The 16,794-nt window shown below is 37.7% G+C and overlaps 1 protein-coding gene across 1 annotated transcript; it reads left to right on the top strand.

The window, feature by feature from the left end:
- The first annotated feature begins 2,699 nt into the window (after positions 1-2,699).
- Positions 2,700-7,967, top strand: LOC145679588 (uncharacterized). Its single transcript, XM_081750165.1, has one exon. The coding sequence runs from the start codon at positions 2,700-2,702 to the stop codon at positions 7,965-7,967; it is 5,268 nt and encodes a 1,755-aa protein (XP_081606291.1).
- The last annotated feature ends 8,827 nt before the right edge of the window (positions 7,968-16,794 follow it).

The raw sequence follows: 16,794 nt of genomic DNA, 5'->3' as shown, positions 1-16,794 counted from the left end.
ACCACTGAGCCACCGCGGCCCCAGTCTCGGATTTGAATCCGCAGACTCTGGTGCTTTGGGTCCCGGGTTCGAACCCAGCCCCCGCCAAGTGAACTTTGTGGTGGACAAACACCGTGTGCGTGGGTTTTCTTGGGGTTCTCCCGTTTCCTCAAACTTTCTTCATTCCACTATTTCATTCATCTCTCATCATCACCGTCTCCTTTAGCCTAACCAGCATAACCGTGGGACGTAAAACTCAAAAATTTAATTTCATTTTGTTGATGAAATATTTGATGACAATTTTCTCTTAATAAGTTTTATTTAAGATTATTATCTGTACATTTCTATACGTATTTTGTGCTAGAAAAATGTCATACTAACCATATTTTACTACAATAAATATCAGGTTTATTTCCCTTTAAAAATTACAGGTGTGCTTCAAAGATTGACTATGATGCATAAGTCTGTAATATTGTTTTACTTTTCTAACTACAATAGCAACGAATATCAGAATAAAGAGCGTGTATCACCCGTGGCGCACGTCAGGAATTAAGGAAGAATGGCATGTGTCACCGGTAGCTCACGTCGGGATCTTGGAAAAGCACAGCTTCTAGATTACAATCAGATGTCGGGCTGAACGTGTTAATAAAAAGTTACAACTAAAAATCCTCAACTTTTCAGGATATCTATTTAAAGATTTGCATTGAAATAAAATTCTGTAGAGAAACGAAGAAGAAAACTTTTACCTTCTGGGTTTCTCACGTAGTTTTTATATTTGAGATATATGCATATGTCGGCAAAACTTGTTCTGAAATTTTGAATATTAATGCCACAATAAACTAAAAAATTATATTTTATTTTTGACTTATTTAGTTTTTCTTCATAAAACAACTCGAAATGTTCAGAAAAATGCCGGAAGGAGAAGTTGCCGAAAGTAGGGTTGTAACTACTCTGATTTTCACGAAGCTTTGCACCCCTTGTAAACAATGCAGACTGCAGTGCAGAAATGTTGCCAACTAATTAAACAAAAAATCTTATAGGCAATTTTGTGCTAAGAAATGAATAAACAAACTGAAGGGACAAAAACAATGAGATTAAAAATAAAAAAAATGAAATGAAATTTTTGAGTTTTACGTCCCACGGTTATGCCGGTTAGGCTAAAGGAGACGGTGATGATGAGAGATGAATGAAATGGTGGAATGAAGAAAGTGGGAGGAAACGGGAGAACCCCGAGAAAACCCACGCACACGGTGTTTGTCCATCACAAAGTTCACTTGGCGGGAGCAGGGTTTAAACCCGAGATTAAAAATAAAATGGCATGGGATTCTGATAGGAGAATCAGGAACCATTTTCTCTCGTTTGCAGTGGCGTACGCACTGCTGTCCTGAATCTTTGAACTACTATGTAAACGCGGACACGCATCAGGAGGAAAAGAAGGGCAGAACGTTGAATTTCTTCTACCAGTGTGAATTACAACTAAAACTTACTAACCCCACTCCTAACGTTTTCTCTAACTGAGAATCTACCTAAAATGTTAGGATTCAGAGCCACTAGTACATGATGACTTAGTGTTCCTACTAGCAGATCTATGGTTGGATGGATGGATTAAAGTTTATCGTCTCCTTCAACAATAAGGTTCTATGAGATTTGGACCTACAACCGAACGAGTGATCCGAACTACATGCATTTCCTCCGGAAATCGAACGCGGGTCTCCCGCCCGACGACGAGTACACGGATCTATAGCCACAAAGGAGTTAATTATCAGACATGTGCAGCTGTACTCAAGACTTCTATTCAAAATTAAGCTCTTGGGGGGCCACGGTGGCTCAGTGGTAGAGCGTTCAACTCTGGCACATGGCGTTCCTGGTTCGATCCCAGCTCGCTCCAAGTGAACCTTGTGGTGGACAAACGCCGTGTGCGTGGGTTTCCTCTGGGTCCTTCAGTTTCCTCCCACTTTCTTCAATGCACCATTTCATTCATGTTTTCATCATCACCGTCTCCATTAGCCTAGCCTGTATAATCCTGGGACGTAAAACTCAAAAGATTTCATTTCATTTCATTTCAAAATTGAGCTCCTTGCGTTTCCATTACAGGCGAGCGAGTGTTTGGATTAAGCAATTGTTCATTCTGCAAGAACTTGAAAACTACTGAGTTTACTTATTTATTGAATAGAGAATTTATTATTTTATTTCCTTTGTTATATGTAATAAAATACCTATAAAATATATTTTGAATCCTCGTAACTTATACTTTCATTTGATATCTAACAGAAAAGTTACGCCATAAACTAATATCAATCAAAAGAGTATGAAAACTCGATCGACATCTTATTCATCAAATTCCAAGAAACGTTTTAGATTCTACATAGGAATAAAGACACATTATTTAACATGCACATAGTACCTCCTCTTAATTTCACTGCAGCCAGAAAAAAAGTAAGACTCAAAAGTTATGAACATTCCTATCCAATATTATAAAATTCTTAAATGTTCAAGATTCCTTTGTACATTATTTCTGTTGGGTTTGTTATGGCAACATTTGTACCGAGTTTTGTTCTTTTTTTGTTTTCCTTTTGTTCTTCGCTCGCTCGTTTTGTATCAGCTGTAGTGCAAGTGCTAATGTTAGAATAAAAATAGTATTTTTTGCCTTCTATAATATAATATTAACGTTTTATTGTAACATCTGGCGACCGTGACACGACTGAAAAACAACTTAAATAATGGAGAAGGCAAAAAGAGTGAGAACAGTGGCGAGAGCTGTATTTACAAAAATCGCAAAAAATGTGGAGCAGTGTTGTAATGCCGCGAATGTGAACATTGACGAACTTAAAGTGAACTTTGAATTATTGGAGGATAAATACAGGGTAGTTGATGAAGCACACAATGAATACATTGAACTGTTATTAAAAGAAGAATTCGAAGAAGAAGATTTGGTTCAGGAAACAGAAGCACAAGATAAGTATGTTCTGACATTTTATAGTCTTCGTACGAAAGTTCAAGAGTTGATCGATAAGCATGCATCAAATTCAACTCGTGATACAGACAGTGTTTCGACAGAAGGTAAGAAACGGGGTATTAAGTTACCGGTAATTGAATTGAAGAAGTTTGATGGTGACTTAAAGAATTGGTTACCGTTTTGGAGTCAGTTCAATCGAATCGATGCGGACACGAATATTGCAAACAGTGACAAGTTTCAGTATTTAGTTCAGGCCACTCAACCCGGTTCAAGAGCACGCCAATTTGTTGAAAGTTTCCCGTTATGTGAAGAAAACTATCCGAAAGTGATTGAAGGTTTGAAGTCACGTTTCGGTCGTGAAGATACATTGGTAGAAGTGTATGTGAGGGAACTTTTAAAACTGGTGTTAAGCAATTTGAACAGTAATAAGCAATTAGAACTCAGTGCCTTGTCCGACAAAATTGAGTCACAATTACGAGCATTAAGTACATTAGGAGTGACGACAGACAAATGCGCAGCAATGCTGTACCCACTAGTGGAATCGTGTTTACCTGAGGAACTTTTGCGAGCATGGCAAAGGGGAACTACGAACTATGGAGAATCTACAGTGGAAAATAGACTGGAAAACTTAATGTTGTTTGTGAGAAAAGAAGTTGAAAGTGAAGAGCGAATAGCACTTGCAGTTGCAGGCTTTGATTTGAAAGATACTTCCAGTGCGATAAAGAAAAGGAAGGATCGAAGTAGTCCCACAGAAACTGTTCCAACAGCGGCAGAGTTAGTTAATTGTAAAGGTGACCCAGAGAAATGTATTTTATGTAGTGATTTTCATGTTACCGAAGAGTGTTCGAAAGCACGTAACTGGTCTTTCGAGGAAAAAACAAAGGTGTTAAAAGCAAAGGGTTGTTGTTTCAAATGTCTAAAACCGGGGCACGTTAGCAGTAGATGTAGAGTAAAATTAAAATGCGCCAAGTGCAAGGGACAACATTCATACATTATGTGCAAGGGACCAAAAGGTAACAAGGAAAATGACGGTACAGTGAAACAAAGTGTAACGAAACCGGTTATTGAAAATACATTAACTAATAACGTGTATGCCGAAACGTTTTTGCAAACATTAGTTGTAAAAGTAAGGGGTCAAGAGACAGAAAGGGAGGTAAGAGCAATTATAGATACAGGTTCCCAACGATCGTACATTCGAACAGCTACCGCATTGGAAATGGGATACGAAAGTGTTAAAAAAGAAAGTGTTATGCATGCACTCTTTGGAGGTATTTGTTCTGCACCTTATGAACATAGTTGTTATCAAGTTAGGTTGTATAGTCTGAAAGGAGATTATGCATGCAATTTTGAAGCGCTGAACCAAGATACAATATGTAGCAATGTGACGTCAGTGGTTGAAGGTCCTTGGATACAGGAGTTAAAAAATTTTGGTGTAGAGATTTACGACAGGAACCCTGGCGCGATAGAAATTTTAATTGGTTCTGACATTGCAGGAAAACTTTTTACTGGGAAAAGAATTGTGTTGAAGTCCGGATTGGTAGCTATGGAAACATTGCTTGGTTGGGTTTTAATGGGCAAAGTTAAAGTACGTGGTGATGTTAAATTCTCGTCTATGGCAACGATGTCCATGTTTTGTAAAGAAGCATCTATAGCGGATTTATGGCGGTTAGATGTTCTTGGTATCACAGATCCTGCGGAAAAGAAGACAAAATTGGAAGCTCAGCAAGCAGTAATGGATTACTTTAATAAGACCGTAGCTATTAATGAGGAGAAGAGGTACGAAGTAATGTTACCTTGGATAGAAGGACATCCTACACTTCCTAGTAATATTGAGATGTGCAAAAGAAGATTGAATACACTTATTGCTAAGTTGAAGAAGGAAAACCGTTACGAAGACTATCAACAAGTGTTGAATGAATGGATATATGATGGCGTAATAGAAGAAGTTCCACCAGAAGAAAAGGATAGAGAAGGGCATTATTTACCTCATCGCCATGTAGTCAAGGAAAGCAGTACGACGAAAATACGTCCCGTCTTCGATGCATCAGCCAGGGAGAAAAATTATCCTTCATTGAATCAGTGTTTAGAGAAGGGCATTAATTTGATCGAAATGATACCCTCAATTTTGATAAAATTCAGGTTAAATAGAATCGGAGTTGTATCCGATATCAAGAGAGCATTTTTACAAATTAGTGTTTGTAAAAGAGACCGTGACTTTTTGAGATTTTTGTGGGTTGACCAGGAGGGAAACGAAAAGATATTTCGTCACAAGCGTGTAGTTTTTGGTGTGAACTGCAGTCCATTTTTGTTGTGTGCAGTGATAGAACATCATCTTAAGTTAGAAATGGAAAAACAAAGAGAAGGAAAAAGCCAATATTCCAGAGAAGTCATCGCTCAGCTTTCGAAGTGCTTTTATGTGGACAATTGCGTTACCAGCGTAAGGAATGAAGAAGAGCTTCATCACTTCATTAATGAAAGTACCCAAGTAATGGCGAAAGCTGGATTTGAGCTGAGAGGGTGGGAGCACACTTCTTTTGGAGAGATGGAGCAAGACAACGGAGTACCAGTCTTAGGTCTACAGTGGGAAACGAAATCTGACACTTTGGCAATAAGACCAGAATGCTGCGACGGGTTGATACCAGAAGTTCTTACTAAGAGGGTTATTTTGTCGTTTGCAAATAGGATATTTGACCCCATAGGGATTACTTCTCCAGTGACGTTGTATCCAAAGATCCTTTTGCAAGAAATTTGGCGATTGGAATTAAGTTGGGACGAAGAAGTACCAGGGGCAGTAAGGAAGAAATTTTTACAGTGGGTAGGTGAATTGCCTTTGTTGAAAGAACTTTCATTTCCTAGATGTATCCAAGGAGATTCAGAAAATTGTAGTCTACATGTGTTCTGTGATGCAAGTGAAAGAGCCTATGCTACGGCAGTTTTTCTTAGAACTGTTACAAGAGAAAACATTAATGTGCAGTTAGTACAAGCCAAGACAAGAGTTGCTCCTATAAAGAAATCAACCATAGCAAGATTAGAATTATTGGCAGCTACTATTGGTGGGAGACTAGCTACTTCTGTGATTGAGGCCTTGAATCTTGAAGGTATACAGATTTATTATTGGACAGATTCTACAACAGTTCTTGCATGGATTAAACGAGATGAGCAATGGAATACTTTTGTTTGGAATCGAGTGCAAGAAATCCGAAAATTAAGTGAAAAAGAAACTTGGCATTACGTACCAGGAACTATGAATCCGGCGGATTTACCATCGAGAGGATGTACTTCAGAACAACTGCTTGAGTCAAAATGGTGGGAAGGTCCTTCGTGGCTGCGAAGACCCAAGGAGGAATGGCCAGAACAGAAGTATGAGTACAAAGAAGAAATCATTACACAGGAAAAGAAAAAGACGGTTTCATCAGCTATGCTTAATGTTGGAAAGGAGGACAGTGACTGGTATTATCGGTATCCTTCGAAGTACGAAAAATTAGTTCGCATAATAGGTTGGATGAAAAGATTTATTCATAATTGTCGTTCTAAGCAAAGAAGAAGCAACGAATTGTCTGTTGAAGAATTGTTATCAGCAGAGAAGACTGTTATTAGACTTGTTCAAACAGATTCCTTTGAGGGTGTTGGCGACAAGAATTTGAAATCTTTGTGTCCGTTCGAAGACAATGACAAACTCATCAGAATAAAAACCAAAATTACAGAACTTTCAGATGTTGAAACATTCCGTTATCCAGTTGTGTTGCCAAGCACACATCCAGTAGTAAAAATGTTAGTGTACGATAAACATGTGGAAGCTTGTCACGTTGGTGTTCAAGGTTTGTTGAGTCTTCTTAGGGAACAGTTTTGGATACTCAAAGGAAGAAAAACTATTCGATCTATAATAAAGCAATGTGTCATATGTAAACGATATACTGCCAAGAAGTTGGAACCAATCCCTGCAGCCCTACCCGAAGATAGAATCAGAGATGCAGCAGTGTTTGAAGTAACGGGAGTGGACTTTACCGGACCAGTTAGACTACGAGATGGAGGAAAAGCTTGGATTTGTATATTTACCTGTGCAGTATATAGAGCAGTGCATTTGGAGCTTGTTTCCGGATTATCAACGAGTGACTTTCTTCAAGCCCTTAGAAGATTTATAACGCGTCGAGGCCGTCCTTCGGTCATTTACAGTGACAATGGCACGAATTTTGTTGGCACGGAAAATTTATTGGGCAGACTGGATTGGAAATGTATAACGTCTTTTGCAGGTGTGAAACGCATCAAGTGGAAATTCAATCCACCCAGTGCTGCTTGGTGGGGTGGATGGTGGGAGCGTTTAATTCGATTAATGAAAGGACTGTTAAGGAGAATACTTGGGAAGGCTTCTCTAAATTATGAAGAATTCATTACAGTGTTGTGTGACTGTGAAGCTGTCATGAATGGTCGACCGTTAACTTATGTGTCTGATGATAGTTCGGATTTATTAGCTTTAACTCCAGCTATGTTTCTGCAGCAAGTTAGAGAAGTAGGAGTACCGGATCTCGACAACTTGGAATCCGTTAACCTACAAAAACGGTTGAGATATTGTCATAAACTCAGGGAGCAGTTACGCAGTAGATTTCGCAGTGAATATTTGGGACAGTTAGTGCAGCATTGGAAATCTAGAAGAGACCATAGTGAAATAAAAGTAGGGGATGTTGTACTTGTAGAAAACGAGAACTTGAAACGTTTAGAATGGCCTTTAGCAAGAGTTGTGGAAATATTACCTGGACGTGACGGTGAAGTACGACTTGTGCGCTTGAAGACACGTACCGGATTGATGATGAGACCAGTGCAACGAGTTTTTCCCCTGGAAGTTCATTCAAATGAGACACCACAGGTGTTGAAAGAACCAGCAGTGTATCCTAGTGATGAACAAATGGACGGAGTGAGTGATAAAAACACAGAGACTGAGTGTGAAACAAAACTTCAAACTGTTACAACTCGAACTGGTAGAAAAGTGAAACCTCCTACCAGATTAGATCTTTTGTATATACTTAAAAATAAATAATGTTTGTTGTGGTTGAGTTACTAGTCCCCTCAACGTAACTCAAGGTGGGAGGATGTTGGGTTTGTTATGGCAACATTTGTACCGAGTTTTGTTCTTTTTTTGTTTTCCTTTTGTTCTTCGCTCGCTCGTTTTGTATCAGCTGTAGTGCAAGTGCTAATGTTAGAATAAAAATAGTATTTTTTGCCTTCTATAATATAATATTAACGTTTTATTGTAACAATTTCATTTCTGGCACCGAATATTCGGTTTTTGCATCTCTTAAATGGTAATTTATTCTGATCGCATTTTAAAAAGGCAATATACAAATTATAACTGAAAAATTAGCCTCATATTACTTCGTAATGAATCCCTAAAACAGGTTTTATCCTCTTTAACTTCTCTCTATCCTCCTCACTCTCTCTCTCTCTTTCTCTTTCTCCTTTTTATTAACTATTTCCTCATCTCTAATGAAAGGTCAAACAAAGATCTGAAATACTATAAGGAACTTATTATCTTCAATAAGAACAGCGAGTTCATTTGATTTCACTTTTTCATTTTCTTAGCCCATTTTCATGAAATGACACAACTGTTTGACAACCATTCTTTGTGAAAAACTGAAAATAAAAAATAGCAGCATTGAAAATGAGACTAATAACAATTTATTCTTCCATGAGCAAATAGTACACAATAAATGCACTGTATTATGGTAATTAATGTATTGTTAAGGCACAGTAAGAACATTTAGGATCCGACTCAAAGTATGTATCTATATGGGATTGAAATCTTGAACCAAAATCGAATTTGTAAGAGAAAACTGTTACAACAAATGACAAAAGACACGAAGTGCGCGCCACAATTTAAAGATGTCGCCCAAGGAAGTCAGCAGGTTACCTGCTGCTCCGAGTTATTCTGTTAAACATAAACAAAGCAAACTCGTAAGTGCAGAAGAAAAGCAAATATTTTATCAAACGACATCAACGTTGTTTAATTCACTTGAAGAAAATTAAGACCTATAATAGCTAATTTTCATGTTCTCATAGAATAGTTATTTACTTACTTTGTAGTACTGAAGTTAGAACTTGTACATTCGTATGCTATACAATGTAAAAAAAAATCACCCAATAAATTGAACTTGAGTTGAAATTGATGGGGGAAAAGTACCATCTGTTTTTCATGGATATGCTTAATGATTTAGGTAATAGATGAAAAAGAAATAATCTTCCATAATGATAAATATGCTTGCTGTTGCATACCAGCGTCATCTCTTTATCGCTTAGTTGATAATTTGACATAACTCATTGTAATTTCATCTATAATTACAGTTTGGAGAAAAATAACAATGTTCAGTTGCTCTTAAAGGAGAGGGGATTATATAGTATTGGGTATTTTGCCCTATATCACGGCAATGGTGTGAGAGTGAGACGAGTAATGCACATCATAGTAGCAGAAATACATGCACGTGCTGCAGCTGAAATATTGCGGGAAACAGACGAAACAATTTCCTCTTGACTAATCAGCAAATAGTCATGCGCGCAGTGATACAACATCAAGTTACGCGGTTTGTTTTTGAAGGGTGCAATGGACTGTGAAAAACGCTTTAGATACTAACAAAACACTAGAACAGTCCCGAATAATCAAGTAAAAAGTAAATAAATACGATCTGATAAGAGAGTAATTAAAAAGTTAGTAATAGGTGGCCAACAGGTCCACTACGTTCAGTGACGACGCCAGCTTTAAGTTCTTAGGGGGCAAAGGAGGGGCAGATACATTTTCGGGGGGGCGGCTTTTTTCCACACCAAAAATGACATTATGTTTGACGTACTTTACATTACATTGTGTATTTCGTTGTTGTTTTTATATTAGACCTATATTATTTCAAGTAAAATTTGTAACTAACAAATAAGTAACGTCTGCACAACTAGTGCAACTTTTGAAGCCTAAACAAATTGAATTACTTTCGCGTATGCTACAAGTAACACATTCGTCTAGTACTATATGCTACGCATATATATTACATGCGTAGCGCAGATTCTATCGCATGCGTTTGTATATGCTACGCATATATATATATATATATATATATATATACCCAATAAATATATATATATATATATATATATATATATATATATATATATATATATATATATATATATATATATATATACCCAATATATATATATATATATATGTCTTGGGTGCAGCAGAACCGACTAAGCAGTTTCTATCGATTACCGCGAGAGCTGTGGTGGGGGTAGGCAGTTGCACGTGGTCTGCCTTTGTTCAGTCGTTGACCCCATTTCAGTAGCTAATATGGTCTGGACCGGTGCACATCGTGGTTTTGCCGTTCGCGCTTATTATGAAAATAACAGATCTGTGATCGCTACACAACGGTCTTTGAGGGGTGATGTCGAGTGGCCTGCGCGGTCACCAGATTTGAGCATTTGTGACTACTTTCTTTGGGGACATCTGAAGGAAAAGGTTTTCAAAAGCCGCCCTCACACCCTACCAGAGTTAAAACAGCGGATTATTGACGAAGTAAATGCCATACCCCGCGATATGTGTGCAAGAGCTGCTTAACTTCAGGGATTGTCTACAACAATGTATTGATGCTAACGGCCGCATTCTTGAGGACATTATTTTCTAAACTAAATGAATTTAAAATGGTATATTGTACTAATTTAGAAAATAAAAACATTTTTTCTCTATATATCCAGATTTACTTTTTATTGCTCCTTAAAACTGCTTAGTTGGTTCTGCCGCACCCTGTATAGTTTACGAGGGTCTGCTGCTGAAAATTTCGTTGTCCAACCCAGAAGGAATGTAGGTACTAAGTACAAAGATGAAACTGTAGTTTTGAAGAACATATCTCTGTATGTACAAATACAAATTTTCATATAAATAATAAAATTCTTATTGCTTTCTCAGGTCTCTGAAGTGATAATGTGTGGCCAAACAGCGAATTTCACGAACATCCAGATCACAGCTGTTATAACGTTTTTGTCGAAAAAGTGTAAAACGCTTTTTCAGGCCAGCCACTCTGAATGAGGTTTTCCTGGGTTTTCCTCATTGCTAATACACGGAGAAAAATGCATAATCCAGTCGGCATGTAAATGCTGTTTTTACCAGGTTGCGCGCGTCACCACATTACGTAATGTTGTTTCATCCGTAGTACATTCTACACCACCGTCCAGCAAAAATTTTGTATTGTGGGACCACCATTTCAAATCTAGAATTAACGCCATAGCCATTCCGGCGGAGGTAGCTTACGTATATAATGTTGTTACCACCTTCCTATGACTGTCCCCTCTTGGTTCTTTCTAAATCTGTGACTCCCTACCTTACGATAGTAATAAGACGTCATATCATTCTGTGAGAAAGAAAAGAAAGGAAATATGTTTTTAACATGAAATCCAGCCGCGGAACTCCAGACTTGGCATGGTGTTCCCACCTGTTGTACTTTTATACATGAAATTACATTACTTAAGGAGCGCACCCTCGTAAATACGATGTATCCACACGGAAATCCTAGTTTTTTTCTCAGTGTAGTCAAATGCCAGGGTGGTACCTAACTTATAGGTCCCAGGATGCTTCCTTCCTTCCCCAATCCTTTCTTCCTTCCCTTTCCCCGGATAGTGTGCTCGCTGAGGGAGTCATCCCTCAAAACGTGATGGGCTAAATTGTCTTAGATGCCGAAAGCCCTGAAATCTAAATCCTAAATCCTCCCTTTGTTCCACCAAGGATAGTCACCGAAGTAAATTAATGAGGAAATCAGTGAAGCACTACGATACTCTCCTCCGTTAAATAAGTGGTGAAGAAGTGAGTGGCTTAGTTTAAACGTGACGATTTCTCAACAAATTATGCTTTACATCCAGGATGACTTAAAGCAGTGACTGTTCCCGAAATCATGGATGCAATTGGTGACTTATTCTTTAGAATTTCAGCATTTCAACCAGTGATGGATATAGCTCAGGGCCGGGGGGCCTAGGCCACCCTAGTTTTTAAGTGACAAAAATAATTTAAACTATTGTTTATATACTTTTTAAAGTGTATAGTAAACTCACGACATACTTATTATAGTCTGAGGTCTGGCTGCAACCCCCTTCCATAGTCTCAGCAAAACTTCTCTCAGAGATTGTGGTAATTTCTTTGGAACGCGTCGGTATCATAGTTCAGAATGGCTTGGGTATGTGCAAGTTCTCGCCATAATGGGTTCCCAAAAAATCTGCCAGAGAATAAACGAGTGACGGCGAGAGAAGTATTCTTCCAATTTGACTGTAATGCTGATCATTTCGCTCACGAATAGTAACCATGGACGAAATATGGTTGTACCACTATGATCCTGAAACGAAACAACAGTCAATGGAGTAGAAGCACTCATTTCTCCCTCGCCCCACGAAGTTCAAGACACAGACGTAGGTTGAGAAACTGCAACACACTTATTCTTCTGGGATAAGTATGGAGTCGTACTCATAGACTACCTCCGCAACTGTCAGATATTTAATCCAGAATCTCTACATTACTCACAAAACTAAAGTTCAACACAGCGGAAAATGAAAAGAAAGAAATTATGTTCCTTCAGGAGAATACACCTGTCCGTCAAGTCCCTGCGAACACAATTAGCATTGCATAATCTAAGATTTCAATGTCTAGATCATCATCCTTATTCCCCAGATTTAGCTCCGTCTAAATATTGCCTGTACTTATTTCCCAACTTAAATAACACTTGAAAGGACGCCATTTTAGATCTGATAAGGGTAGTGCTACGAACAATAGTGCGAGGAAGTCTCCAGATTTTTTTAAACTTTTCTGCAAAAACTGGAACACTGTATAAGGTAGTATATTGACTCTCGGGGGATTGGGCTACGAATTTTTTAGCAGCTCCTCGTACATTTCTAGTCAGTATGGTAAACGTCACGTCAGTACTTTGAAACAAAATAAGTATGGGAGCACCAGTGCATACCAATTACTAACTAAAGATCAGTACTCTGATAATCAGTACTTTTTTTAGGAGCTAAATAAATAATCAATTTAATTCCTACATTTATTATTATTATCATTTGCAGGAAGGGAAAATACAACTCTTTTTATCCTCTTCAAAAAATAAGCCCTGGTAGTCGCAAATGGAGCTGTTATAAGCCCATCCTCTGAATACTGAAAGCCCAGAATAATGTTTCAGGAAATAGAAGTATAGGACCTTTAAATAAAACAAAATATGAAACTGAAAACTTCAAATCTCGATAAATACAAACAAGTTATGTAATTTGTTTTACCTTTCTTTTGTTTCTAACCGAAGTTGATCCAATGAGAAGAAAACAAATGGACCAAATCTGCTATTGTTCGCTAGGCACAATAATTAAAATTCATAAGAAAGAACTATAACTAAAATTTACCGGAAAAGGCGCTAAATTAGAAAACAGAAATATGCGTGCATACCCAGACGCTCAAAGAAGAAAGCTTGAGGACTAATCTACTACCTAGTAAATGCATAGATAGTACGATCTGACAATGAGATTGGTTATGAAACTGATATAAAATACTATATGTAGAATGTTTTATGATTGTAGGAGCCAGGGGGGGCAGTCTGGATGGCAGTCAGGGGGGCAGGAATAGCCACCAGGGGGGCGCTCGCCCCCCTTGCCCCCCCTCTGGCGTCGTCACTGACTACGTTCTACTTAACCAGCAAATATTGAGAGGTAGCCCGTGGTGGTTCGTGTCAGACATCATATTGTGTTGTGTGTATCGATCAGTAATACTATTTTATATGATGCCATCTAGTGGGCTAGTAAACATAACGAGACTGTGAATGACTTATGAAATGAAAATAAGGCTGGCCACCAACTGATAAGGTCAGTGTGCGAATTAGATAATCTATATTGGGGGGGGGAATAAAATTAGGCCAAAGGACATAGTCCGAAGGTTCAAATTTCAAAATGATACAATAAATGCCTTACCCCCCATATATATATATATATATATATATATATATATATATATATATATATATATATATATATATATATATGTGTGTGTGTGTGTGTGTGTGTGACCTGTAATAAATGAGAGATTTATTAATTTAATAAATCTACCGACAATAACTATGCACATATATATTGTCTGACATACACACACCCCACTAAACCTTTCTGAACGTGTTTTAATGTTGTACTCACTCTTGTCCCCGTAGCTCTCTAAGGTTTATTTAGTTAATAATTTGGCTCGAGCGATAGCCATAATCACAAGCATATGTTAATTTTTCCACTCATATTGAAAGCTTCCACTTTGCATTAATACATACAGGTTGCGAAAAGAAACCTACTTCAGTCTTGTGAAAACCACTAAAATTATCAGTTAAACCGGACATTTTTTTTTTTTTTTTAAAGAAAATCTAGATATTAGCCTATCAAATAAGAAATCGATTGTTGCTGGTCCCGATTTCTCACATCAAGGTCAAATCGAAGACCAAATATTTAAAATCTCTCAATTCAAATTTCGAGCTTATGCTTCTACTTCCCGCTAAAGCTGTGCTCATCACGACTTTTTTTCTCCAAATATCGATTCCATGATGGGCACGGAAAGTCAACACTTAAAAATTACTTTACTGTTAGGTTGAAGATGAGTTGATTCACTATGGGCTACGTTATTCAAATAAAGCAAAATATTACACTGAAGTTTTTCAGACAACATTAATTGCGTGGACAGCAAACTGTACAGCGAAAAGATGGAAAAATGAAGGGTTAACATAAAAAAAAAAAAAAACCGCTCCAGTTGAAATTCTTATACAGACACGGACAATGACACGGAGAACCAGTCGAATTAACAAATGCTGAAACAAATCTTGAATTATTCGCTTATTCACCTAAAAATCACCTTCATTAACAAGTCTGCTCACTAGGAGCGTATCCCCCAGCGTGTACGTTAACATATACTTACGAGAGAATACCTATATCTCAGATTTTGAGTACAGTTTCAAAAGTTCATTTCCGTAAACTGTAAAAGCAGTGATTACTATGCTAATTATCACAAATTAAATGCAACTTTTGAGTTGCATACACACAACCTACTAGGGAATGAAGACCATGTGCTAACAAAGAGTACACTGGAAAATGAAATAACATGTTATAACAAAAATTAAAATAAGATGATAATCGATACAAATATAGAGGATGAATAAGACATATCCGAACTTCGCCAAGTATGGTAGAAGAAGCTATTTGTTTACTTCTTCTTGGCCAACCGCTAAGAACATTTATAAATCTATATGTGGCTTTGTTATACGCTATTAGTACATTCAAATTCACAAACGATGACGAACTGAAGGGTACGAAGGTACAGTTGCAAGTAACAACCGTAGTCATAATAATATAGTTCTACTAAACAACGTTGAAAATAGTGGGCAATTAGGTGGTAAGTAGAAATGACCAAAACTGAACAGTTTACATCGATCATTTCGAAATACAGCTAGAAGATTAAATTTACAAGAAATAACAAAAATCAGTGAAATTTGGAGTTATACTAAGCATAGTTTGAAGGGGAAAGCGAGCATCCCCGGTGGGGATACTTCAGCTGACTTCTTTGGGGGGAACAAAATGTGATTCAGGGGGAAAATCCCCCTCATCCCCCCCGGTAATTCGCACCCTGGATAAGGTTGACCACCATTGATCCACGAAATTCAAGCTGACTGACATAAAGGTAAGAAATTCGAGAACAGTTAAAAATTTACCATACATTTCAGTGAAACTCGAAATGAAATGAAATCTTTTAGTTTAACGTCCCACGATTATGCTCTTAAGGCTAAGGGAGACGGATGATAAAGACAAATGAATGACGATGAAAGAATTAGTGGAAGAAGAATGTGGAAGGAAACGAGTACTCCGAGGAAACTCAGTACACGATGTTGTCCACCACAAACTTACTTGTTCGAGGATCGAACCAGAGATTCTACGTACCAGAGGTAAGCAGTCTACCACTGAACCACCATGCCCCCCTAAGTGAAACTCGAATTCACGATAGATTGCGTCTTGCGTCCTGAAACCTAACACTCGACAAATTTTATTCATGTAGTTTTAATACACTCGGCTACAGCAGGGTTCTATAACATTTACTCGAATGTGTGCATCTCCATTGAGTCGTAATAAAGAAATTAATCAACTTTGCTAACTGGGATTCGAAACAAGATGGCGTCAGAATCCGATGGACTGTTTCGAACTCCCATTTCGTCCATTATTTTATTTAATACAAGTGATATTATAGATTGATTTTCCTTTGTAATCATGTTTTCATAATGTGTGGATATATCTGGCGTCAACGTATTTATTATCTTTAACTTATTTAGTTTGTAACAATGTATCATTTAATGGAGGCGGATTCGGACTTATGCCCGCGCCATTTCGGTTGCGACTTGTACCGTGTCTAAAGATACTTATTACAATGTAATTTAATACAACTTTTTCAACTTTGGGACCATGGGCGGCGATTAGGGGGGGCAAGAGGGGGCAGTTGCCCCCCCACTTTTTTTGAAGTGACGCCCTAATTTATATAGTTTTATTTGGAAATGTAAACAGGGTGTTCACACAATTTGAAGAAAGAAAAAACTCTGACTTTTCCCTGACTTTCCATGACGAAAGTTCCAGGTTTCCTTGACCCCTGAATAACTTAGAAATATAGAAAAAAAGAAAGAAACCCCAGCCTCTAAACTCCCAATAGTTGGCCTTGTTCTCTTCCGCTTCTGTTTCTTTCTTTTTTAAATTTTCTTTCCAAAGGAATGTAAATTTACAAACATGTGCATTAGGCCGATATTGATTAGGCCTACATATTACACAAATTGTTACAAACGAAAGTGTGCAGT

This window comes from Thermobia domestica, chromosome 2 (assembly GCF_964235325.1).
Source record: "Thermobia domestica chromosome 2, izTheDome1.hap1.1, whole genome shotgun sequence".
NCBI classification, from domain to species: domain Eukaryota; kingdom Metazoa; phylum Arthropoda; class Insecta; order Zygentoma; family Lepismatidae; genus Thermobia; species Thermobia domestica.
The sequence above is the reverse complement of the archived record's forward strand: the minus strand, read 5'-3'. Positions and strand labels throughout refer to the sequence as shown.